This window comes from Leopardus geoffroyi, chromosome A2, assembly GCF_018350155.1.
Source record: "Leopardus geoffroyi isolate Oge1 chromosome A2, O.geoffroyi_Oge1_pat1.0, whole genome shotgun sequence".
NCBI classification, from domain to species: domain Eukaryota; kingdom Metazoa; phylum Chordata; class Mammalia; order Carnivora; family Felidae; genus Leopardus; species Leopardus geoffroyi.
This window is the reverse complement of record NC_059331.1, coordinates 85,197,238-85,224,404: the sequence shown is the minus strand read 5'-3', so window position 1 is coordinate 85,224,404 and position 27,167 is coordinate 85,197,238. Positions and strand designations below refer to the sequence as shown.

At 34.0% G+C, this 27,167-nt stretch overlaps 1 protein-coding gene across 1 annotated transcript in view; it reads left to right on the top strand.

The window, feature by feature from the left end:
• Nucleotides 1–4,180: 4,180 nt before the first annotated feature.
• Nucleotides 4,181–27,167, top strand: part of GNAT3 (G protein subunit alpha transducin 3) — a 60,486-nt gene continuing 37,499 nt past the window's right edge. The window contains exon 1 of the mRNA XM_045494619.1: nt 4,181–4,784. Within this exon, the coding sequence (XP_045350575.1) occupies nt 4,667–4,784 (118 nt within the window). The 5' untranslated portion in view covers nt 4,181–4,666. The remainder of the gene's footprint in view (nt 4,785–27,167) is intronic.

The window sequence follows — 27,167 nt, the reverse complement described above, 5'->3', positions numbered from 1 at the left end:
ATTTGGAGAGTAAAGGATCACCTCGTGGGTGATAGTAGTTGTGAAGTATAATGGAGAATATACACACACATAGTAGGTTATTTTTTAATGTTTATTTTATTGAGAAAGAGAGAAAACAGGCACATGAGCAGGGTAGGAGCAGAGAGAGAAGGGGACAGAGGATCTGCTGCTGACAGCCCAATGTAGGACTTGAACTCAAAAACCGTGAGATCATGACCTGAGCTAAAGTCAGATGCTTAACCGACTGAGCCTCTCAGGAGCCCCTATATATTAGTTTCTAAAAGAAGAAGTACTATGGAAAAGTCATCTGTGGAAGAGCAAGATATTCCTAGTGAGGAAATAAAGCATGTGTGAAAGCTAAGTTGGGACATCTAATTAGGAAAAATGTAAAATCCCAGCTATAATAGAGAACGTGTTATGAGAAGTAATGGGAGATATATTTGGATAGTTGGCTAGTGCTAAGTAGATTACTGAGTATATGGTGGCAGGATAGAATAACAATTAAGGAGTTCTTGGATTTTGTATCAAGAGAAGTATAATAATGAAATTTGGGCTTGAGGAAATGTAACCTGGCACAATCAGACAAGTTACAGTGGAATAAGGCAGAGACTAGAATCAGGAAACCTAAGTAAAACGTGGTTGTAATAATCAGAACTGAAGTGACTGAGAAATAAGATGAAGGAAGGAAGTAGTAGAAATGTTACATTAAAGAGACAGTAAAAAACATCTTAAACAAGATCAGAATTTAGGACAGGAAGTGGCCCCTTAGGAAATAATTATGAATCTCATCTTTGTCAGTTAGGCTTATATCTTTTTTATATTTCTAATAATAGTTATATATAATCATGTTCTAATATAAAAAGAAGAACATGTAGAATAATTAAAGGTAGAAGTCATTTCCAATGAATAAAAATACCTACTTGTATTACCTCTGAAGACATAAGAGCTGCTTAATGCTGGTATTGTAAACTTATTGTACTGCATGAATGCACTAACTTGAAACAGTAAGTTTTGTCCTATTCCCTCAAGATCACAAGACTCCTCTCAGGAAGTCCCCAAAGATGTGAACTCTCTGTTGGAGATACCATGCATAGAGCTCCCAGAAGTGCACATTTGAGTACCATTAGCAAAGGAGAGATGGTTTGCCTCAAATTTCATGGGAGTATACAAGGATAAAGGTCATTGCTAAGGCAGCCAGGACTCAAACCACCCAGGGACTCAAAGCCTGAAGTCAACACCTCCAATAACATGTGGAAACAAAATAAGGAGTAATAAAGATTTGTATTTACAATTGTATTCACAACTTCCAGAAGGAGCTGAGCCACTGAAGTCAGCCACATATCACATTCTCAAAGGAACTCCAGCTTGAAGCCCAGGTAATACTGGCAAAAGAGACATCTACAGAAACGTTGTTTGAAATCTCATCATGAAAAGCAGGTGGGGGATAATTGCATGTCATCCCAAGCTAGATGTTGAATTATAAATGTAAAATAGTGATTACTCAGCCTTTTTAAAGACTCATATCCTCTTCTGAAGATTACACAGAGATCATGACCAAAAATACCAAAAAAAATTATTCACCCCCTACAAACTTGTGATATTTCAGGGACCTTTAGAGCTGAGGACTCTCTCTGTACTTTACCTCAAGTCAATTTTCTTTTTCACAACCTGGTTCCAAAAGAAGATATTCCCATTCAGGGTGATGCTGTGATACAAAAAAATCAAAAAGCAACAAGGTTCTTAGAAGTCATTCTCAATTATTATTCTAAAAGACCATGATATTTCAATACAATGTCTCTCGCTTCCGGGGTGTGTGGATATACACAGAGCAATCTCTCTCTTTCAGCTGACTAATACATAGAACTCTAACATTATAGTGTTTTGGATAGCTTTAGGTTTGTTTTCAAGAACAAAATTTTTAGCTGCATTTTTTCCCTGAATAAAAAGCATCTAATTTAGTTACCTTTTCCCATTGTCAACTTTTATCAATTTTCTCTATGAGATGAAGTTTAACCACCGAAAGGGAGTATACTAATGTTATTTTTAAGGCTTAGAAAAAAAAGGTAAATGTGCTAACAGTTGTAATTGTATATACTGACACTATTTCAGACCAAAAGTGAGCTTTTTCATTCATTTTTTTGAGACACTCTAAAATTTCTAAGGTGTTGAGATAGACCCACATTGAACCTCGAAAAGGAGCCCTTGTACAGTCACCTTAGCAGAGTGAAAGAAATAGAAAGGACCCCAGGCCTCAATTCGTTACCAAGAAATAATTTTTGATCATTTCCTATGGCTAACACTCTGCCAAATACTGTGGAATACATCAAAGCTCGTAAGCTCTTGTCCCCACTCTAGTGGAATTCGCTATTTTATTTTCAACATTTTCTTAGGTCCAGAAAGTAATAATCCGAAGTGCAACAACAGGACTAATAGCTGTATTAACAACCCCAGCTCATTAGTGAAGATGTTTCCCAGGTCCCCAGGGGAGAAGACAGAGAAAGGAACGTTCCTCTTCTGCCAGACTCTTCCCAGCCTGCCTCCCCTAAATATAGACACGCCTTGAATTTTATATCAAGCTTGTTTTAGTCACTGATGAAAAATTTAGATAATAATCTCAACGTTAACGACTAAACATTCTGGGTTACAGAAAAGTAGATGTTTATCATTTCATACAGTGCAGAAAGTTGTATACAGTCCTGAAAGAGCTGCTCAGTTTAAGTTAATAACCTAGATAGTCTTAGTAAAATGTACACTTTTTCAACAGGTGTGTCCCCACCAAAAAGTTGTGGGGTATATATATTTGAATGCAAATTATATGATCTTAGTTCATAATTGTTATAAAACATACAAGAATCTTGTGTATTCAAGGTACTAAATGTATTTGATTTTGATATAAAAACAATAGGCAAAAACAAATTTATTTTAATATTTGTTATTTTGTATTGCTGTCAGAGTGAATTCTGTGTTCACTGGTGAGTCTAAATAAACTAAGGGGTGCAAATCTTGTTCCTTTGGGGCAGGCTCTTTGCATTGTAAAAGCAATACCACATGATTTGCACAAACCCTTGCAAACCTTTCCAAATCTTTATACTATCATAACATGGCTTTGGAGAGATGAAAGCCATGAGTTTTGACTATGCTTATGTACCTTCAGCCTGATATTTTATGGGAAAAAGTAAACAAATGAGGAGTATGTATGTAATTTGGCAGCCTAAAATTTCCTTGTTTTATGAATATGCAAAACCCCACCTGTTCAAACTTTGCACAAGAACTTGAAAGAAGACTAGTGCTGACATGTTGATGGATTGACTGTCTTCTACCATTTCCTGGTTAGGGCACATTCACAAATCCCAAAGTATTCATGGAAAGATTTGCCTGCTGTCACAGGGGGTCAACTCTATTTATAATGTAGATAGATAGATAGATAGATAGATAGATAGATAGATAGATAGATAGATATAGACATTGCTGTTAAAACCAATTAGTCTCTCTCTCTGTCTCTCTCCCTCTCCCTCTCTCTCTCTCTCTCTCTCTCTCTCTCTATATATATATATATATATATATATATATATATACACACACACACTACCTAACAAGTGCTTTATGCTTCATATAAATAAAAAGTTGTACAACATAATCTAATCTTTGTCCCCAACCTTGCAGATCTCAAGTGCATGACATTTAGTGGGGTAGTTAAAAGGCATGGAACATATTTAGATGTATTTACTGTTTTTACTTTTCAGGAAGAACCAAATTACCTACTGTTTCAAAGAACATTGTTTTTTATTTCCTTGGTACCAAATCAATAAACGTCTTTCCAGCACAACAGCTGTTGCTTAATGGCCCCAAAGACTTAATGTGCTGCCTAAATTGAACACAGTTCAGTGTCTACACCAAGTGGGCCCTCAGGTAATGTTGATGGATTGGTTTTCTCACAAGCAGTAAAAGCTCCTTTTATAGAGATGGATTCAATGAGGTTAAAATCATTAATTTAAGAGCAACGTGTGTTGAATTCTATGTGGCAATACAACAGTCTGTATAAATATAAGAACTACATTTAAAAATTATAATTTAAATTAAAAAAAGGATGTCTTCTAGTTAATACTAGAAGATTCCCAACAATTTTGAGTGATAATCTAAGCATACAAGAGTATAAATTTGGATGATTCAGTATAAATATTCGGAGAGTGATATTGGAATGATTATCTAGAATTTGAAGACTCAAATATATGAAGATACACGCTTGTTGGTTAGTAATAATAACTTTAAATCACAGTAATAAATATTGCCTGTTAGTGAGAAACATGCACTTGAACTGTTCACTGCACACTAACTTTAGTGTATAGATTTCGACCATGTTCTACATTATTATACACTATTCTTTAAGAAAGATGACCAAGTTTTTGAAGATGTGCCATAAATGGTCATTTAATTTGAAAGCATAATGAATTTCCTCCTCTGCTTCCAGCCGTACAACCATAGCGATGTATAGGTTTACCCTTAGATCAGGTGATAGTTCATAAAGTATCTCCTTAGTCAAAGCGGAATCTCAGAGAGTGAGGGGATGGGCTGTTAGGAGCCTCAGCAGAGCACTCCTTCTGCAGCCTCTGTCCAAGCCAGAGCTGTGCTGTCCGTTTGAAAAAGTTTGGGCAAATAAACTACCCAAATGGGAAGCGGAATTAGTTCAGAGAGCAAGGAGTCAGCCAAAAGATCAAAAGAACTGGAGAAAAAGCTTCAAGAAGATGCGGAGCGAGATGCAAGAACTGTAAAGTTGCTCTTATTAGGTAATTTTTTTTTCTTCTTTCTTTCAAAACCCTGGTGTTTTCAATTATGCTATATTTACTTTCCTCAACTTTTAATTTTAGGTATATTACCACATGGGGGCTTTATTATGAATACATGTTTGGAAACTTAAATAGGCTATAAATGTACTCTATAAATGTTTACTTTTTTCTTTAGGATTTACTTTTTTTTTTTTGTTAAGCAGAGACAAATATTTCTGAGATAATTAAATTCTTCTTTGTCAATAATACAATTTACTATTAGTAAAAGAAAACGCATATGAATTTATTATTTTATCATACCCTAATCATTTTCTGAATATCAGTTATTTAATATTGAAAACAATCTTTTAATTATAAGTTATAAAGAGTTAGGTTATTTTGTTTGAACAGAAATATGTTGTTTGATATCAAAATTAACATGTTATTTAATTACTTTTGCTGTTAAAACCAATTAGTCTCAATTTATTTATACAGTTAATGGTAAGGTACTTTAAGTTATATTAATAACATTGTTCAGGTTTCTGAATATTGGCTGTGATATTGTCTGTATATTTGTAAAAAAGTCCATTTAAAGCCTTTTAGGATATTTATATATTGATTCAGCTCAGGAATTATGTTCCTTCTATCTTTTTATCTTCTTAAAACTCAGAACAATGTTTTACCAGAACTATAAAGTAAATGTTGGATGAACTGAATGAAAATCTGTATGCTGCATATTTTTTTAAACAAAAAAATCTTAACATGTAGTGGTCGCCACAAGATAAATATGTTTTTGAAATAAAAATAAATAAGACCTATATAAAGAAATCAAAACAAGAAATGTAATCAGTTATGTATTCCTCCTGCTTAAGCACAAAAAGACTTCATTTTATTCAGAATTGTGTATCTTTCACACAAAATATCTTTATCTTAAGTGCCCCTTTACTGTGTCTCATTTGCTCCCAGTGGCAAGAGTGTCTCAGAAACCCAACGTGGGATTCCCAGCAATTGCTCCTCAAAGAAAAGAGAATGTTCTCTCCCCTTATGCACAAGTTCTGTGGCCACAGCACTTGCAAGGAACCACCGAGGGGTTGGTAACTTACAAGGATGTTGGGGCCAGTTCTTATGAAAGCAGCAAATATACTTTCCCTCACACTGCAGAGCATTCTCTGAGGCTTTGATCAAGACTAAAAGTAATGTGGACATAGAAAAAGCAAATAAAGGTTGAGGGGGAAAGCCAAGCATTCCTACAAATGTATTCAGTGTCCCTCTTGTACTAAGAACAGTGGTATAAGACTAATGATAAAATATATTTAAAATCCCTATGTTTGAATAAAATGTCAAAAGAATAGACATATTCTCAATATGCCAATTAATTTTTTTGTCTATAGGAATATTTATTTATTTTTAATATGATTTATTGTCAAATTGGCTAACGTACAGTGTGTAAAATGTGCTCTTGGTTTTTGGGGTAGATTCCCGTGGTTCATCGCTTACATACAACACCCAGTGCTCATCCCAGGAAGTGCCCTCCTCAATGCCCATCACCCATTTTCCCTCCTCCCCCAACCCTCCATCAACCCTCAGTTTGTTCTCTGTATTTAAGAGTCTCTTATGATTTGCCTCCCTCCCTCTCTGTTTGTAACTATTTTTTTCCCTCCCCTTCCCCCTATACTAGTTAATTTTAGATTGAAGTGGTTGGATTAGATCAAGAAGAGAGGTTAACTCTCTTGAGGCATGAACACTATTTCATCTTCTACTTTCCCAAGGCAATCATAACTTCATAAATTCAGTTCCAAAGTTAACATACACTATGTATGGATTTATTGGGTTCAAATGGTATGTGCACTGAACTTCTTATTTACACAAGATGAATCAAATTTTCAAGGCTTCCTCTTCCACTTTACTCCAAACATTTAAGTTTTTTGTTTTTTGTTTTTTCTGGACTCTGAGTTCTATGTATGATCATTCAATTGTCAAGTTCAAAACAACAAAGTTTTGTAACAACTCTGCTTCAATTCTTATTTTTGACTTAAACTCAAATTCTCTAAACTATAATTTTTTATACAAAATGTGCCTCATTAAGACATAAAAGTATTCAGTGGAACTAACCTAAACCTTCCTACCCTCCTACCCTCAAATCCCCTCATGAATGAAATCTGTTTCATTTCTCCCATCTTTGAAACAAGATTCCCATTCATCGAAGCAGTCCAAACAACAGCTTTTAAGTTTACCAATGAGTGTATATCATGTGGGACTAAACAGTTAAGCTTTGGTAATGATCAGATCCTGATCTAACCCAATTTTTGTAAAAAATACAAGTTGAAAAATATTTTTGACAGAATCCATTTGTTATACTGATCCTCTTATTATCCAATAAATTCTAGGTGCTTAAGGACATAACACAACTTACCAAATTTAACATGTGCTGTTAAGTAGAGGTACCATTTGGAATTACTGGACACAAGATTTCACTGAATTTAGAGCTATCTAATAGCTATTTTACAAATAAAGGATCACCTTGCAGACAGATTCCCTCTTTATTATGCCTTTCAGACATTTAGTAAAATTACAGAAGAGATGCCACATCTTTTTCCTTAGTAAAAACTAGGCTTCTAGAAAACAGTGGGGATGACTCAAACATTCATGGCACACTTGAGAATTACTATCAGAATAATAATGTCATGTGCTTTAAAAAAAATCAGCCTGTAAACAAGCCCCAGAAAGAGTACATTTTAATAAGAAGAACAAATTCTAATGAAGAATATGTTCTCTTTTGGAGAATTCCTTAGTTAATTTTTAGAGACAATTTACAAATGTTTGATTAAACTTCATTTCTATTCAAAAGAGTTACCTGCCATTTAATTGTAGAATCATTGTGGATTGTTTCCATTTTTTCTATGTCCCTGTCTTTATGTTTTATACTTTTTTAGATTCAGAGCTCAGTGGGAAGTATAAGGAAAATTGGCTTTGCTTTTTTTTTTTTTTCATATTTGAAACACTGTCACATTCATTCTACAATTTTCAGTTTTGATATTAAAATTAGCTTTTAACCAGTGATTTTGCACTATCATGGACTATTCATTAGTTTTCTTTTAGATCTAACCTGCTTATTCTTTATTCTTCTATGTGCTATGTTACAAACATCACATAATTTTTTTAATGGTGGTGTTGGGTTTTATTGTTTAAAATATTAATGCAATCATCTGACTCTTAAAAACATAAACTTGAAAAGGGTTCAAAGATAAAAGAATATCTATTTTAAATGTGCTTATGTTTACTTAGCTAATCAACATTTTAAAATTTTCCAAAAGGTCCCACTTATTCAACAAATGGATATTTCAGAAGGCGTGTCATTTTTCTAGTTTGACAGTGGAAGAATTATAATGCTGACACTGTCTAAAAGCTTGTTACAAAATAATTGGTAAAATAAAATCTGCATAGCAGAATTGGCTAAATCATCTGGCAGAATGGAGAGAATATAATTCCAAATGAATAGAATGTGTTTTGCAGCCATTTGCGATAAAAAATTGATTTAATATTTTCATCATATGTTATGCTTTTTCCACATCTCTGAGTGACCTCAGGCTAGTCACATAACTTCAGAGAAATGGAGGGTGTCAAAATATTTTATAAATTGTAAAAATCCAGAGAAATGTGATTTTTGTTATGTAACAGATTTCCAAAGCTGAAATAAATTGAATGTCAATAAATGTATACAATTTTTCTTTCTTTTGGTTTCCTTTTATGTACGTTAAATCAAAGTTCTTATTTTTATTCTTTTTTTCAAGTAGGTCTTTATTTTTATTTAGGTATCTCTAAATATGAGAGGGAGAGTATGCAGGAAACTGGAGGTATTCCCGAGTCATTGGCTAGAGTACAAATTCGTCAAGTGTAAGAAATTCTATTCTGAATTTCCATTACACCAATAGAGTCAATGCCTGTCCATGGATGTGATCAGACAAACAGATCCCCTGGGATCATTACTTTAAGATCAACCAATAAATTTCTTTCTGATCACTAGTGATAAGTGAACAAGAGGTAGGACACATTCCTAAATCATGTTTTCAATTTTTGCTTATTCAAATTACAGCCATCCTTTCCTTGCTCTAATAATGTATTTTTGTCTCAAAATATTATAAAATAATTTATTTTATGTCTAAGGATATTCAATCTTGTGGACGCACAAATATTTTCAAGACAAATGTTTAAAATTATTTTTCAGTAGAGAGAAAATAGGCAGAAAAAGTCTATTTGGGGAGTTTCAAATTTTCTCCAAAATGCAGTGGACTGTTTGCACCATAACAATTTCAAAGGCAAGGCCTTTGTTGTATTTGTTTACAAAAATGGCAAATGGCAGTATCAAACAGCTTTGTGTAATGTCCATTCATCCAGCAGGCAAAGAGAACTTCCACAAATGTTTTGCATATATTTGATTGTTTTAGGTTAATTTATCTCACATAATCAGCAAATCTTATACATAGACTCAAGTTTCCCACATAAGAGATGCAAACCATTTATTAAGGCACTCTATATTAGTCAAATGATGGTTATTTGTTAATGAGATTAAATAATCTCAAAAGGACTCCTGTTAACTCTAATTTAGCAGAACCTCTCTAATAATATTGCAGAACAGTTTTATATTCACTTTTTTCATTCAAACTGAATTATTGATTCAAGAGCAAGCAATACTGTATCTTTAAAATCATTTATATAAGCACTATGAACAGCTAACAAAAAGTTATTAACCCCTGCATAATCTTTGAGAGAAAGGAAGGTCATGAACATCTGATGGGACAATGACCCCATGATACATTTCACATGCAATATACCTCCCGTTAAGATTTCAGACTCAAGCTCAGAATCCATCTGCTTATCTGTTTTCTCCAAGTACTAATGTCTAAATACATCAGTGTAGATCTGAACCTACACAAATAGGATTCAAGGTGAAACTGAGGAAGAGACCCATCAAGACATAAAAACAACCATGTTTTTTATTAGATCCCAATGCTTTAAAGCACATTCCACAGCTTTCATTCCTGCCTCAGTATTTTACACTCAAATAGAATAAATTTGCTACTTAGAATTGTTTTTTTTTTTAAGATATCTGAAGATTTCCATCTCTGACCAGCATTCTATGTTCTATTGTATCTCATTCGTTTAGACACTTGCTGAGTTAGTTCTTCAATTTCGTATACTTCCCTGCCCCCTTCAATTAGAATCAGCCATTTTAGCTGTGTTCCTCTGACAATTCTGAAATACCCTGTCCCTTTAATCCTCTGCCTTATTGACATTCACAACTTCAACTTCAGAAAATCCCTCAAAATTCCCCATTTACCATTGTCTAACACGCTGGAGTCAACCCTTAGGGCTTATCTAATCCTGACCCCCATGCATACTCCCAGTTTTCGTCATTTCCACATGTGGAATAAAACGGTATCTCCTTTTCTGTTTCCTGGCTGACAAATTTCTATTTTGACTTTAGCTGGGCTAATAATTATTCTACTTATTCTTAGTTTTTTCCTATAATCCTCCAAGGATATCTGTTTCTGGATTCCCATTATCACTTTGACCTGGAACTGTTCCCAGCTCCCCCACCTCACCTGAGATGAACACCCACATGCCAGTGATAGAACGTTGTCTCCAAATCTCACTGAACTTTTGCTTTTCATTTTAAAGCCGAGGCGCCTGGGTGGCCCAGTTGGTTGAGCGACCTACTCTTGATTTCAGCTAAGGTCATGATCTGATTGTTCATGAGTTGAGCCCTGGCATCTGGCGCTGCACTGACAGTGTGGAGCCTGCCTGAGGAAGGTCATGAACATCTGATGGGATAATGACCCCATGATACATTTCACATGCAATATACCTCCCGTTAAGATTTCAGACTCAAGCTCAGAATCCATCTGCTTATCTGCTCTATCACTCTGCCCCTCCCTTGCTTCTTGTCTCTCTCTCTCTCTCTCTCTCTCTCTCTCTCCCCCCTCAAAGCAAATAAATAAATAATTTAAAGCTAATTTTGCCCTCTGTGTTGTAAATTTTATCCTTTCCCATATCCTAAGAATTTTGCTTTATGATTTATTGTTTCTGTTCCGTTTTCAAAATTCTTCTCTTACTGCCTTCTTCCTCTTGACATATGTATTTCTATTAGCCTGAAAAACATTGAGTCCATAATCTCCCTGAATTTACCATACATAAGTATATTAAAAAAAATGTTTTTATATTGGAGCACCTGGGTGGCTCAGTGGCATCTGCCTTGGGCTCAGATCATGATCTCACAGTTCCTGGGTTTGAGTCCTGCGTTGGGCTCTCTAATGTCAGCGCAGAGCCTGCTCAGGGGCCTCAGTCTCCCTCTCTCTCTGCCCCTCCCCCACACAAGTGCTCATGCACTCTCTCTCAAAAATAAACATTTAAAAAATTAAAAAAATGTTTTTGTATTGAAGCGCTTCTCAAAGTAGTGTATGCTCTGACTTCTATTTTCTTACACTCTATATTCTCTTCAGTTAATTATAATCTCACCTGTGTATCTTCCTCTCTACTAAAACATTATTTCCCAAAGAGCCTTGATAACCTCCAATTCTCAAAAGTCAGACCTCAGTCACTCTGCATCTCTCTTCTTTCTTCATCCTGTAACTTTGCAATACCCTCAAGTGTTTTATATCCCTTCCTTCCTCGCTTATTGAGGCTTGCTTCTTCTCCCTATTCTTTTATTTATTTATTTTTTTAATTTTTGAGACAGAGAGAGACAGCATGAATGGAGGAGGGTCAGAGAGAAAGGGAGACACAGAATCTGAAACAGGCTCCAGGCTCTGAGCTGTCAGCACAGAGCCCAACGCGGGGCTTGAACTCAGGGACCGCGAGATCATGACCTGAGCTGAAGTCCGACGCTCAACTGACTGAACCACCCAGACGCCCCTTCCTCTCCCCATTCTTAAGTGCCTTCACTTATCGAGGTTTGTCTTGGGCCTTTGTGTTTTGCAATGTCTACTGTCTCTTAAGGACCTTGCATCAGAAATTAATTATCTCCTCTGGAAGAATGACATTAATATATTTCCTTTTGCCCATGTCTTGATCAATATTTGCAAATTTCTTTTATTTATCAGCAAACTGATTGCATCTTGGGAGACCTTAAAATTATTTTTCATGTTTATCTTGCTGCCTATTTATCCCCAGGCTTTGAATTTTATGAGGTTCCCCATTACATTCTTTCCCATTTTATCAACTCTGTATTTCAATCTTCTTTAACTCCTTTGTGATCATTCTCTGCCCTTTGCCCTAAGGCAGTTTTGTCACAAAGTTGAGTTTTATCTCTATCTCACAGAATGTGTCTCATATTTCTCTTGTTCAACTGTTTATTGTTTTCAATCTATAAAATCACCTCTATGAGATAGATATTTTCATTATATAGATAAGAAAATAAGAACTTAAGAAGGTAATTCAGTTTTTAAGATCACAAATTAGTTTACAAGAAAACAAAGCCTTTTATTCTTATCTGTGTCAGTTGTAAATTATCTGTATTCTAAGATCTATGAAAACAAACAACATGTCAGGTTTTATTCTTCATTGAATTCCTTTGGCTTAGCATAGGAATGCATGCATGCATGCATGATGTGAGTATGGAAGAATGACAGAATCAGGATCTAAAATATTTCTGTATATTGTTCATAGTGTCTAAAACATAGACATACATTCGATCTGTGAAAAAAAAGCCACATCATTCCATAAAGAGCTTGTTTCTTTAAGTCAATAGGAAGATACTGGTAGGTTTTCAGAATGCAAATGAGAATGATAAACACTTGGATTTCTTTTTTTTTTTTTTTTTTTTTTGGTCAAAAACCATCCTGACCATACTATGAGACAAACATTTTATGAGAATGATTGAGGTAGGTAAGCCATTATTAGTACTATGCAAATATTTGATGAGATTGTAAAATTAAGGTGGAAATTACAAGTTTGGAAGTATGATTTGAGGGACATTAGGCAACAAGGTGAAGAGAACATGGTGGCTGACTGCATGTGGGTTTTAAGTGGGAGGAATGATTAAAGGTGGAATTGAATATAATGATCATTTTATTCATCACTATGGGAAATACAAGAAAAAAGATTAGATTGGAGAAGATATGAAAGGAGTAATAATTTAGGACATTCAAATGTATGATATTTGTAACGCAATCAAGTGGAGATATTTATTAAATGAATATATGGGTCTGGAAATTAGGAGGGACAACTCAAGTGAGTACTAGAGATTTGATATATTCAGGCCTCTGTTTTCCTTTGCTCAATTATCAACTATGTATAAAATAACCATGTAATTAACTAAGGCCTTAAAAAAAACTCTATTATACAAAAATGTGTGTGCATGCCTATTCCACAATTAATGGAAGTTTAGAAAGTTTAGGCCTGTTTGGGGAAAACTACATAATTCTGCATTTTAGTTTCTTCCTTTTTTAGCCTAAAATGTATCATGTAATCTTTTAAATATTATGTTTTAAAACAAGTAAAAAGTTGGAAGTATTTAAATAAAATTTCATTAGAAAAGATAGTACATAGCCACAATATTTCTTACAAGTGAAAATGCTCAGTTTGCCTGCTAAGGTATTTAGGAATTTTATGGATTTGTGATGCTTATTAGTATTCTATCACAGAAATAGTTTTTCAGACACACTAATAGTCATAGAAATATATCTGACACCATATGCTTACTGATGTGATACACCAAAAAAAGCCAGTATTGTTTATGCTAAAACATTAACATTGAATATAATCAGATAAATACAGAATATTGAACTATATAAGAAATTATCCTGGACTTTAGAAAAATGCCAGTATCATGAAAGCAAAATAGAAACAATATAAAAATGGAAATGTTCTAAATTAAAAGAATTTAAATGGCATAATAACCAAAGGCAACATGTAAACTTTGGATCTGGGAGCCAAGAAATATATGGTATGAAAACATTTTTTGGAACAATCAGATAAACTTGAATATAGAGTGTATATTAAATAACACTTTGGATTAATATAAATTTTGTCAAGCATGAAACTAGTATTGTGATTTTATACAAAACAATGATCTTATTCTTATAACATGCCTTCTGAAGTATTTATGGGTGAGGTGTCTGCTTTCAAAAGGTTCAGCAAAACAAAGGATATTATATACATCTGAATGCATATAATATATATATTTTATATCTAAATATAATTTAGATATATATAAAACATTATTTCCTATACATTCACACATACATACACATACACATACACAAAAGAAAGGAAACATGACAAAACGTTAATAATTGCTAAAGGTGAAGGGTATAAAAGATAGGTTTTCAGGGGAGTATATGGAAGATAGTAGAGTAGGAGGGTGTTCGGTCCCACTTGCCCCTTGGACACACTGAGATAATAGCTATACGTATACAACAAATTCTGACAATGAGCTGAAGACTGGCAGAACAGACCTTCCACAGTTATTTGTAGAAGGGAGTCCACATCGAAAAGGGCAGGAGGGATAGAGACACAGTTATGAACAAAACCCCTAGCAAGACTAACCACAAACAGGAGGGATGCCAAAAGCACAGTGAAGCAAGAGGGTTAATTCTACACCAAGCACCCCAGACACTGGGGACCTGCACTGGAAGGACAAGTTTCTGGAAGGTCTGACTTTGAAAAACAGTGGGGCTTCAATTTGAGAGGTTTTACAATCAGCAGGGTTTAACTCCAGCTACTTTAAAAATCAGTGGCCTTAACTCCAGGAGAGGCACGAAGGCAATAGGAAACTAAGCCCCCCACCACATCTTGCAATCTGCCGCAGCAGAGATCAGCCCCACTCCAAACTGATTCCTGTCTTGGGGAGAAGGGAAGGTAATTTCATGCACCAGAGCACCCACAGTTCCTGCATCTAAGCTTCTTAACTTGCTGCATAGGGAGCAGACCCTGGCATTGAGTGTGTCTGCACCCAATGCATTATAGCTGGGCTGGGCAGAAAACAAGTGCAACTCAGTGACAACAGTAGGACACATGAAGTCACACAAGAGACAACCCTAGAGCACCTGATTCTAGTGACCAGGGGACCATTGCAATACAGGGTACCACAGGACCTCTTGTATACAAGGCCACTATTTTGAAGAGACGTAGCTGACCTTCTTAATGCATAGAAACAAAGAGTTAGACAAAAGTAGGAGACAGAGGAATATGTCTCAAATGAAATATTAAGACAAAAATCACAGAAAAAAGCTAAATGAAACAAAGATAAACAATGTGTCTGATAGAGAATTCAAAGTAATTGTAATAAAGATACTGGACTTGAAAAGAGTGAATGAACTCATTGAGAACTTTCACAAAGATAAAGGATAAAAAAGAACCAGTCAGAGATGATGTATACAATAGCTGAAATAAAAAATATATATATATACCAGAGGGAATAAATATCATATTGGAAGATACAGAAGAACAAATCAGCAATCTGGAAGAGGGTAATGGAAAGCAACCAAGCTGAAGAGCAAAAAGAAAAAAGAGTAAAAAATGAACATTGGTTAAGGGAACTCAGTGACATCATCAAAGTAATAACATCTGGGGAAAAAACAGACATCCAGGTCCAGGAAGCACAGAAAATCCCTAACAAGATTAACCCAAGGAGGTCCACACCAAGACACATAATAATTAAAAGAGCAAAAAGTAATGATAAAAAGAGAATTTTAAAAGCAGCTAAAGAAAACTGTTATATACAAGGGAAACCCCATGAAGGTGATTAGCTGATTTGTCAGTAGAAACATAGGAGACCAGAAGGGAGTCCATGATATAGTTAAAGTACTAAAAGGTAAAAACCTTCAATCAAGGATACTATAACCAGCAAAGTTATCATTTAGAAGAGAAGGAGAGATAAAGAGTTTTCCAGACCAAAAAAAAAAAAAAAAAAAAAAAAGTTAGAGTTGTTCATCACCTCTAAATCAGCCTTACAAATAATGTTAAAGGAAATTATTTGAGTGAAAAGAAAAGGCCATTATTAGAAGAAAATTATGAAAGGAAAATATTTTACAGGTAAAAGTAAACATATACTAAAGGCAGTGGATTAATCACTAATAAAGCCAGTGTGAAGGTTAAAACACAAAAGCAGTAAAATCTATTATGTCTACAAGACTTACTCAAGGGATATAGAAAATAAAAGATATAAAATATGATGATATATACATATATATGCATATATATATATATATATATATATATATATATATATATATGACATCAAAGGGGGAGTAAATATTTTGTGTTTTTGGAATATGTTTGAACTTAATGACCATTAACTTAATATAGACTACTCTACATGTAAGATATTATATATGAACCTACAGGTAATCGCAAATCAAGAACATATAACAGATACACAAAAAATAAAGAAAAAAGAATTCAAACATAACATTAAAGAAAGCCATAAAATAACTTGAGAAGAGGGTAAGAGAAGAAGAAAGGAACAGAGAAAAACTACAAAAACAACCAGAAAGCCATTGACAAAATGGCCATAAATACATACCTTACCAATAATTACTTTAAATGTAAATGGACTAAATGCTACAATCAAAAGAAAAACATGACTGAATGGATTAACAAACAAAAACAAAAACAAGACCTATCTATATACTTCCCATAAGAGACTCATTTCAGACCTACAGACACAGAGATTGAAAATAAAGTGATACACAATGCAAATGGAAGTGAAAATAAAAAGCCAGGGTCGCAATATTTATATCAGAAAAAAATAGACTTTAAAACAAAGACTATAGCAAAAGACAAAGACAGAAACTACATAATGATAAAGGGATAAACCCAACAAAAGATACAATATATTAAATATCTATACACCCAACACAGAGGCACCTAACTGCAAAGCAAGTATTACAGATATAAAAGGAGAAGTTGATAGTAACACAATAGTAGAGGACATTAACAGCACTTTACATAAATGGATAGAACATCTAGACAGAAAATAAAAAAGGAAAAAGTGGCTTTGAATGACACATTAAACCAGATAAATGTAACAGATATATACAGATCATATATCAAAAAACGCTCCAGCAGAATTTGATTTGATTTGATTATATCAAAAAAACTCCAGCAGAATATACATTATTTTCAAATGCATGTAGAACATTTTCCATGATAGATCAATCACATAGTAGGTACAAAACAACTATCAATAAATTTGAGAAGACTAAAACCATATCAAGCATCTGTTTTTTGGGTTTTTCCCCCCACAATGGCATGAAACTAGAAATAAATTACAAGATAAAAGATCTGGTAAAAACAAATGGAAATTTAAAAAAATACATGAAAATGAATGAAAATGGAAACACAATGACCTCAAATCTTTGGGGCACAGTAAAAACTGTTCTGAGAGGGAAGTGTGTAGTGATACAGGCCTACCTCAAGAAACAAGTAAAATATCAAATAAAACCATTGAAACTTACATCTAAAGGAGCTAGGAAAAGAACAAACAAAACCCAAAGCTAATACAAGAAAGAAGATAATAAAGATTAGAGAAGAAATAAGTGAAATAGACATACATACACACACACAAAGAAAAAACAATGGAAAAGATTAATGAAACCAAGAACTGGTTCTTTGAGAAGATAAACAAAATTAACAAAACTTTAGCCAGATTCTTCAGGAAAAAAAAGTGATAACTCAAACAAAATCAGAAAAGAAGGAAGATAAATAACCAACACCAAAGAAATGCAACAAATTATGAAAAAATATCATTTAAAATATTCAAACAAATAGAAGGACCACAAAAACTAGATAACTTCATAGAGCTTATAATCTTCCAAAACTGAATCAGGAAGAAATAAAAATTTGAAGAGACCAATTACTATTAATGAAATTGAATCAGTAAACCAAACCCCCAGCAAACAAAATTCTGGGACCAGACACCTTCAAAAGTAAATTCTACCAAATATTTAAAGAGTTAATAACTATTCTTCTCAAACTAATGCAAAAAATAGAAGAGGAAGGAAAACTTCCAAATACATTCTGTGAGGCTAGCATAACCTGCTACCAAAACCAGACACCATACACACATACACACAAAACCACCCCCAACACACACACACACACACACACACACACACACACACACACACACAAAACCACTACAGGCCAGTATCTCCAATGAACATAAATGCAAAAATCCTCAAAAAATATGAAACTGAATTTGACAATATATTAAAAAAATCATTCATCACAATCAAGTAGAATTTATTCTAGTGATGCAAGGGTGGTTCAATATTCACAAATCAATCAATGTGGTACATCACATTAATAAAGGAAAGGATAAAAAGTTAATGACAATCTGAAAAAGCTTTTGACAAAATACCACATCCATCCATGATAAGAGTTTTCAACAGAGTGGAATTAAAGGGAACATACCTCAACATAATAAAGGCCATATATGAAAAACTAATAGCTAACATTATACTCAAGAGTGAATAACTAAAAACTTTTCCTTTAAAACCAAGAACAAGACAAAGATGTCCACTTTCACTACTTTTATTCAACACACCACTGGAAATTTTGGCTATAGCAATCAGAAAAAAAAAAAAAAAAGGAAAGAAAGTAAGAAAAGACATCCAAATTGTTAATGATGAAGTAAAACTCACTATTTGCAGATGACATGTTACTGTATGCAGAAAACACCAAAGGCTCCACCAAAAAATTACAACCGATAAATGAATTTAGTAAACAGCAGGATACAAAATTAATATACAAAAATCAGTTGCATTTTTATACACTAATAATGAAGTAGCAGAAAAAGAACGTAAGAAAACAATCCCATTTATAATTGCATCAAAAAGAATAAAATACCTACAAATAAATTCCACCAAGGAGGGGAAAGATCTATATTCCCCTCCTTGGGGAGGGGAAACTATACAATTTTGATGAAAGAAATTGAAGACAACACAACCAATGGAAAGGTGTACCATGCTCATGCATTGGAATAATTAATGCCATTTAAATGCCCGTACTACCCAAAGCAATCTACAGATTCAGTGCAATTCCTATCAAAATACAATAGTATTTTTCGTAGAACAAAAACATATTATCCCCAAGTTTGTATGAAATCACAAAGACTCAGAATAGGGAAAGCAATCTTGAGAAAGAACAAAGCTGGAGGTATGGTCCCAGATTTTATGATATACTATTGAGCTTTAGTAGTCAAAACAGTATGGTATTGGCACAAAAATAGACCCATAGATCAATGGAACAGGATAGAAAGCCAAGAAATAAACCCACATCTATATGATCAATTAATCTAGGACCAAAGAGGCAAGAATATACAATGGGGAAATTATTCTTTTTTTAAAGAAATTTTCTTTTTTTAGAATATTTATTTGAGAGAGAGAGAGAGAGAGAGAGAGAGCAAGAGAGCACTCACATGCACACACAGGTTAGGGGCAGAGAAAGAGTGAGACAGATGATCTCCATGTTACCAATGCAGAGCCTGATGCGGGGCTTGAACCCACGAACTGTGAGATCATGACCTGAGCTGAAGTTTGATGTTTAACAGACTGAGCCACTCAGGTGTCCCAAGACAGCTTTTTCAATAAATGGTGCTGGGAAAACCAGACCGCTACATACAAAAGAATGAAATCAGACCACTTTCTTACACCATACACAAAAATAAACTCAAAATGGATGAAAGACCTAACCTAATTGTAAGACCTGAAAGCATAAAACTCCTAAAAAAACATAGGCAGTAATCTCTTGGCCTTTACTTTTAGCAATTTATTTATGGAGATGTCTCCTCAGGCAAGGGAAACAAAAGCAAAAATGAACGATTGGGACTATACCAAAATAAAATAAAAATTGCACAGCAAAGGAAATAATCAACAAAACAAAAAGGCAATGTATTGAGTGAGAGTAAATATTTGCAGATGTTATCTCTAATAAGAGGTTAATATCCAAAATGTATAAAGACCTTATATAACTCAACACCAAATCTTCATCATCATCATCATCATCATCCAATTAAAAAATGGACAGAGAACCTGAGTAGACATTTTCCCAAAGAAGTGTACAGATGGCCGACACATGAAAAGATGCTCAACATCACTAATCATCAGGGAGATACAAATAAAAACCATGGTGACATATCACCTCACACAAGTCAGAATGGTTAGTATGAAAAAGACAAGAAATAAGTGTTGGTGAGGATGTAAAGAAGGGAACACACATGCACTATTGGTGAGAATGTAAACTGGTGCAGCCACTGTGGAAGACAGCAAGGAGCTTCTTCAAAAAATTAAAAATACACCATAAACCAACAGCTCAAGGACCTGGATGAGAACAGGGATGCGAAGATGAACTTCAGCAAATTTATTGTGTTTGTGACCACCCGCACAGCAGCCTGCCGCAAGTACTCCAGTGATGCTCTGCAGACCCAGATCTCTGGAGGGGGCTCAGGTGGGCTCAAGGAGCCAGCTGCTGACTTCCCGAACCCTGTGTGTGATCGCTTTCCTGGGCTGGGTCTGCTGATGACCCTCTGATTAGTAAAATGCTTATGAAATACAAAAACAAACAAAACAAAAACAAAACAACAACAACAAAAACCGTATGATCCAGTCATTTCACCACTGGATATTTACCCAAAGAAAATGAAAACACTAATTTGAAAAGACATATGCACCCCTGTATTTATTGCAGCGTTATTTACGATAGGAAATATATGGAATCACCCCAAGTGTCTATCAGTAGATAAATGGATACAGAAGGTATGGTGCATATATTGGAATATTACTCAGCCACAAAAAAGAATGAAATCTTGCCATGTGCAACATGAGTGGACCCAGAGGTATCGTGCTAAGTAAAACAAGTCAGATAGAGAAAGATGTATACCATATGATTTCACTTATATGTGAAATTGAAAAAACAAAACAAATGAACAAACAAAAACTAAACAGACTCTTAAATACGGAGAATTGGGGTTGTCAGAGGAGCAGCAAGTTGGGAGGAGATGAAGAGGATAACAAACTTCCAATTATAAAATAAGTCACAGAGATGAAAAGTACAGCATAGGGAATAAAGTCAATACTATTGTAATAACATTGTATGGTGACAGATGGTGACTATATCTATTTTGGTGAGTATTTATTATATATTCAATATATACAATTGAGTAATGTATAGAATTGTTGAATCAATATATCATATACCTGTAACTAATATAACATTGTATGTTAATTATGCTTTAATTTAAAAACTAAAATAGGGGCTCCTAATGTACTATTTTCTCAAACTTCTGCAGGTTTCAAGATTATTAGAATAAAATATTCAGGAAAAGCAAGTGTACATTGAGATATTATTTATTATCTGTACAAATTTATCTGCAAATTCAATATGACTTTACAAGTAGATCCTACCAATTATCTCATGAACAAATCATTTTTAAATTATATAAACCTTCTTTAGGAAATACTTCTTAATGCATTATTTGATAACCTTGACAACAAAACTTAACAAAGACTGTGACAGGCCAATCCTCCTCCTCACAAACATAAATACGAGATCCGAAGGCAATATTAGCAAGCTGATTCTAATAATGTGTAAAATGTTTTTTAAGTGTATGTGAGTGTGTGTATGTGGGGGGAACTTATCCCAGGAATTCATGGTTAAAATAGTGTTAGGACATTAATTCCTATTATCCACTACATTATCACATTAACAGAAAAAATCGTTTTAATTCTGTTAGGAGCTGAAGCAAAAATAAATAATAAACTTCTTTCATCCATTCCTGATAAAACCTCTTATCAAACAAAGTATAAAGGCAATTCTCTTAACCAGATAAACAGCATGTACAACAACCTTCAGAGGTTGTGATAGCTAACTACTGTTGACCACAAATAGTGAACAAGGACTTAAGATGCTTCATGGACTTGACAGTTTCCTGCCCCTGCCCCTTTCCTATTCAATGCTCTTACCAGGGATTTGGGTGAAGGTGGATAAGCAGCATTCAGGGTTTGGCAGGAAATAGTGACAAACAATGTCAAAATGGCAACTGACTTCCACTAGCAGAAACAATTGGTCCAAATGAGCAAAATGGAATTTAAAAGATATCTTCGACTAATGTTAAAAAAAAAAAAACAAAAAACAACACCAGCAAAGTATGTGAAGGAATCTGTTTGCTAAGAGGTGATATGAAAAAAAAATAAAAATAAAAAAAAGAACACATAGAAAAACATTAACTACTACAAACTCAATATAGGTAAATAATATGATAAAAGTACAAAGAAAAAAAGAAGAAAGCAAATGATTCATGGTCCATATTAAGTGTTCTATTTAAAAACAAGTACCAAGAGCAAGGCCAGCCTAGGTTGCATTCCTATCCTACCACATCAGAATATCAGTGTTGGTGATAAATCTCCTGATATCTATGGCCCCATTTTAAGTACCAGTGTGTCAGGACTCTGGCTTTCAAGTGGGGTATAGCTACCCGTGTAAGGGGTCTAAATATTATGCTCCACAAGAAAGGACTGAAGGAATATAATAAACTTCAAAATTCTCTTAGAAAAGAGATAGAGCATGCTTCAATTAAGAGAAAATGTTGAGAACTTACTGTATGTTAGAGTACACCCTAGGTATTTCATATCTGTAATTTAACCTACCCAAACCCTAAGAGGGAAGTATTAATAGCCCCATTTTATGAAAGAAAAAACTGACGCTGATTAAATTTGATCAAGATACCCAAAGTCTGAAACAACCGCAAGCCCACATTTGTTTAATTATAAAATGTGACTATGCTTATTACATTTTCCCACCCTCAGTCTAGATTATTTGAAGGGTTTTCCTGTGAAAGAGAGAGATGATTTTGTTGGTGCTCTATAATGGAAGAGGAAAAGTGAGGGCACTGAAATTAAGTTGGTTCAAAAGGGCTAACCTAAATGTCTCCCATGCCTACAGTCTATAAATGAATGACGAGCAGACACTGCATTCCAGTATCTATGAAAAGTACACTGCTTTCATGTTAATTTAAAGTGAGGGAGTTTAAAATAATTTATGTGAAATAATTTTGATATTGACATTACCAGTACATATTTAAAAAGAAAGCAACACTAAGGCATTAATATGAGAGTCAGAAGACACAGTTTCTCTGTTTTAAGGTAGATGTGGAACTTTAGATGAGTATCATAATTTCTACTCATTCATAAAAGAGATGTGCATAGTTGGTTGATTTGTAAGGTTTGATTCCACTGTACAATTATGTGATTTTTAAAACCACCCATAAAAAATCTTATGCATGACCATAAGTTGAAGTGTTTATTCTCATTTTGCCTCTTTTAACAAGGTGTACAACTGAACAAGCAAGTCTGGAATGTGTTCAGCTGAAGTTCAGTTACAAGTATAGATACTGTATAGCTTTAATTTTTTTTTAATATTTGCAAATAAAAATGTGGAATAAAATCTCTAATTCTTAATAATTTGAATGTCAAAATATGAAGCATAAACCTAAATATTTAATTATTTGAGACATAATCTACTCCCAAGAAGTAAAATTCCCTCTGTACCCCTTGACCCAGAAAATAATTTTAGTGATGAGCAGTTTGGAAGGAAGAGATTATTTCAGGACGCTCTATGTGAACATGCCGTTTTGATGCTATATTTGACTCTGTAACATGATCTAATCGTACAAGAATGGAATGGCTATTGTGAACTAACGCCCAGAATCATTGTGAGAATGGGATTTGATAATTTCTTTCTGAAATGACTTTATAATAGAGTTTCAAAAAATAAGATTTTAGAGAGATTGACTTCTCTTCAGGAATTTTCCTGTTAATGCTGTAGCTAACTATCCTGAGCCTTCTCATAGAAGACCGAAGTCACTACGTAGAGCAAGGAATGATCCAGATACCTTTTGTAAAATCTTCCAAAGAAAATACTATTTCATTTGAAGTTTCATAAAAAAACTACGTACTATGTTTTTTAATGTGATTATTCTGCTTACCTAAGAAAGGTCATGAATAACCAGCTAAACTATAAAGAATATATAATACGGTACACTATAGCCTCAGAAATAATTTTGGAAACTGGCAGATCATAGTGTTATCAGTATGATTACCAATTAAATTAATAGAGGTGAGTTTTCTTTCTCAAGAGTCTCAGATTTTCTCTGAAGTTTTTCCCCCCAGTATCTCCATTCTGATTGAACAAAATACAACACTAAATACACCTGCATGAACAAGCAATGGAGTTTCTGTTGGGCCCATTGGCTTTGCTCCCATGTCCCTGTAAGTCTATATTTTTCCATATAACAACAACAAAATGTACATATATATATATATATATATATATATATACACACACACACATACACACACACACATATATATATACATATATATGTATATATATGTTTATATGTTTTCCATATATATATGTGTGTATTATATATAATATTTGGAAAAGTGAGATATTCTCCAAATCTGTACCTGTGTACGAAGATGCTATAATTTCTACTGTCCACAACTACTATTAGAGAATTTAAAACAAAAACTACCAAGAATAGATTTTTTTTGGGGGGGTGGTTTCCATCGAGGCATTTTATTTGCATGAATGTATTACATCCCTAGAAAAAGAAACCTTGGATTTTGCCTCCTGTGTGTTTTTTTTGTCTTGCTTCTTCATGGTCTGTAATGCCAGCTGTGGTTGTCAGAACAATTAAAGCAAACTAGTGGGATGGGGGCAGATTATTCTGCCATTTTTCTAAATCTTTGAGTTGTACATCCAGTATCGGGCTGCCAATAACACTTTTATAATCTTGCTTGATAATTTTTTTTTCAAAATGATTCACAGCCTGGAATGAAATAGCAAATTTTCCGAAGCCAGCGAACCGAGATAGTGTACAAAGCTCATTGATTTGTTCTTACAACTCTTGCAAACAATGCTCAGCCATGCAAAATAATATAGCCAGTTGTCTTCTGAAAATTGGTGAGGTGATATTTCAATGTGATTTTTATTTTATCTTCAAAGGTTTTACTCTTGGACATAGCAATCTCTATTCAATGAGATGGCTGTGCCCCATCTGTCAGTTCATGTTTGATTATATTTTTAAAAGTCTATGAAGAACGATTAGCCAATTGCTGTGGTTGATTTTGCATTTGTCAAATTTTACACTGTGTGATGTAGACCACACTTGCATAAAACCACACAAAGAAGTATGCTGGAGGCTTACCCAAGAGGAGGAATCCACACATCACCACCAGGCAATGAAATTTTATTTCCTGTGGCTTTTCCTCTAGATATCCTTGGTATATAAGGTGGGCAGGTATTTCAGAGAACTACAGAAACTAGATACATTGAGATAGGCCTGAGATAAAACAAATTTGCTGTAAAGTAGAATTAAACCTGGGTGCAGTGATATCTGTTTATCACAGCTTAAGAAAACAGTGCCAGTCAGGCAGAAATGTTTCAATGTGAAAAATATAATATACAACAGAGAGGGCAAAATTTTGAAATATGAGTTTAAAGAATCCATTTGTTGCATGGAGAGTCTACTATTAGGCACTTTTCTAGGTGTTTCAGATACATCAGTGAACAAAACAAAGACCTCTGCCCTTGTGCAGTTTGCCTCTCAGTGTTGGAAGACAGAAAAGAAAAATTTAAAACAGCATGTGAATAATTTGTAAATCTGTAGAATAAAGTAAGTGCTAGGAAAATGTGAAGTAGGGAAAGAAGAACAAAGTGGGTGACATTAAAGTTGAAATTTTAAACAGAGTAGTCAGGGTCTTCTGGTTCAATATGTATTTTGATATAAATTTAAATATAATTCTGAGATTCAGGGTTACCAAAAGTCATATTCCTTTTGCTTATATAAAAACAAAGGTAAGACAAGGCAGTTGGCTACCATGCTGGCAAGAGACATAGGTCTATGAGTTTTCCTGATTTTGGATTTTTCCTGGGACATTTTAAAAATGCCTTAGCTGTGCTACTTTGAAATCTGTCCAAAATTAACAGGCACACTGAGACTTCGAACATGTTTTGTGACCCAATTTCTGGAGCTGCAGGGATATACCAAGCCCTTTGCCTCTCTTAGATATACAGAAATTAGGAAGATAAAACTAAAAATATACTCTTGGTATTTTAATTGAGGTCTTTGATCAATACCATACTTCAATGTCATATATCTATGGATAAGGGTTAATTGTAACCTGAGGATATACTCTAAAAGATATGATTTCATATCAATTATAAAATACTTAATTTCCCAATACTTTCAAGATTTGTTGATGATTGTATCTAAAAATTTTATTAACAACTCTGCATTATCAGGCTTTACCAACTCTTGCTGACTCTGCTTTCCTCCTGTCTATGAAATCAGAACATACAAAGTTCAAGTAGTTGCCTGATTTGCTCCTTCCCCACCTCGTCCTTCACATGTCCAGGACTCATAGATAAATACACTAAAAAGTGTGTTTTTATACTCCGTTTTATACTCTATACAATATGTTCTACATATGGTAGTAATTTTTTTTGAGAGAGAGAGAGAATGCATGCACGTGAGCGAGGGAAAGGCAGAAAGAGAGGGAGAGAGAGAATCCCAAGCAGGCTCTGTGCTGTCAGTGCAGAGCCCGACATGGGGCTTGATCCCATGAACCATGAGATAATGACCAGAGCTAAAATCAAGAGTCAGATGCTTAACCGACTGAGCCACCCAGGCACCGCTATATTGTAGTAATTTTAACCAAATTTTCTCATCATTTTCACTCTCAAGAGTCATATCCGTTTTAGAATCTAAACATGGTAGTCATCCTTTTATTATCCATCATTATAATACACACTCTTATTTGAATACTCCTGAGTCCCATTGCATTTATCCTGTTTAAAATATAACTATATATATCATATAATAACCATATATATGTAATATCCTACTTGATAAAACACCCATATATTAATGATATCATGGTGCTATTAGATCTTAAAAATTTTTGATCAAGTCCAATTTATCAATATTTGACTTTTTGTTGTTTGGGATTTTTTTTTAAACTTATGTAAGAACATTTTGGCTACTTCAAGTTTGCAAAGATTTCTCATCTACGTATTGCCCCAGAACTTTTATAGTTTTAGTATATACACAAACACATATATGTTTATGAATCAATTCAAATTAATTTTTGCTTCGTTGTCATGTAAGAATCAGTGTTCTTTTCCAACATGAACATCCAGTTGCTTTGGCATCATTTATTTAATAAATGTAGGGTATCTTCACACTGTTCTCTTTACAAAACACTGCAAAATTTCTTACATCCTTGGATTCTTAAGTACAAGCTTTATGCTTTATTTTGCATTGTAGTTTGCAAATAATTTCATGCTTAATTATACTCTTCTGATAATCTTGGGAGGTCAGTATTCTCAGTTTGTAAA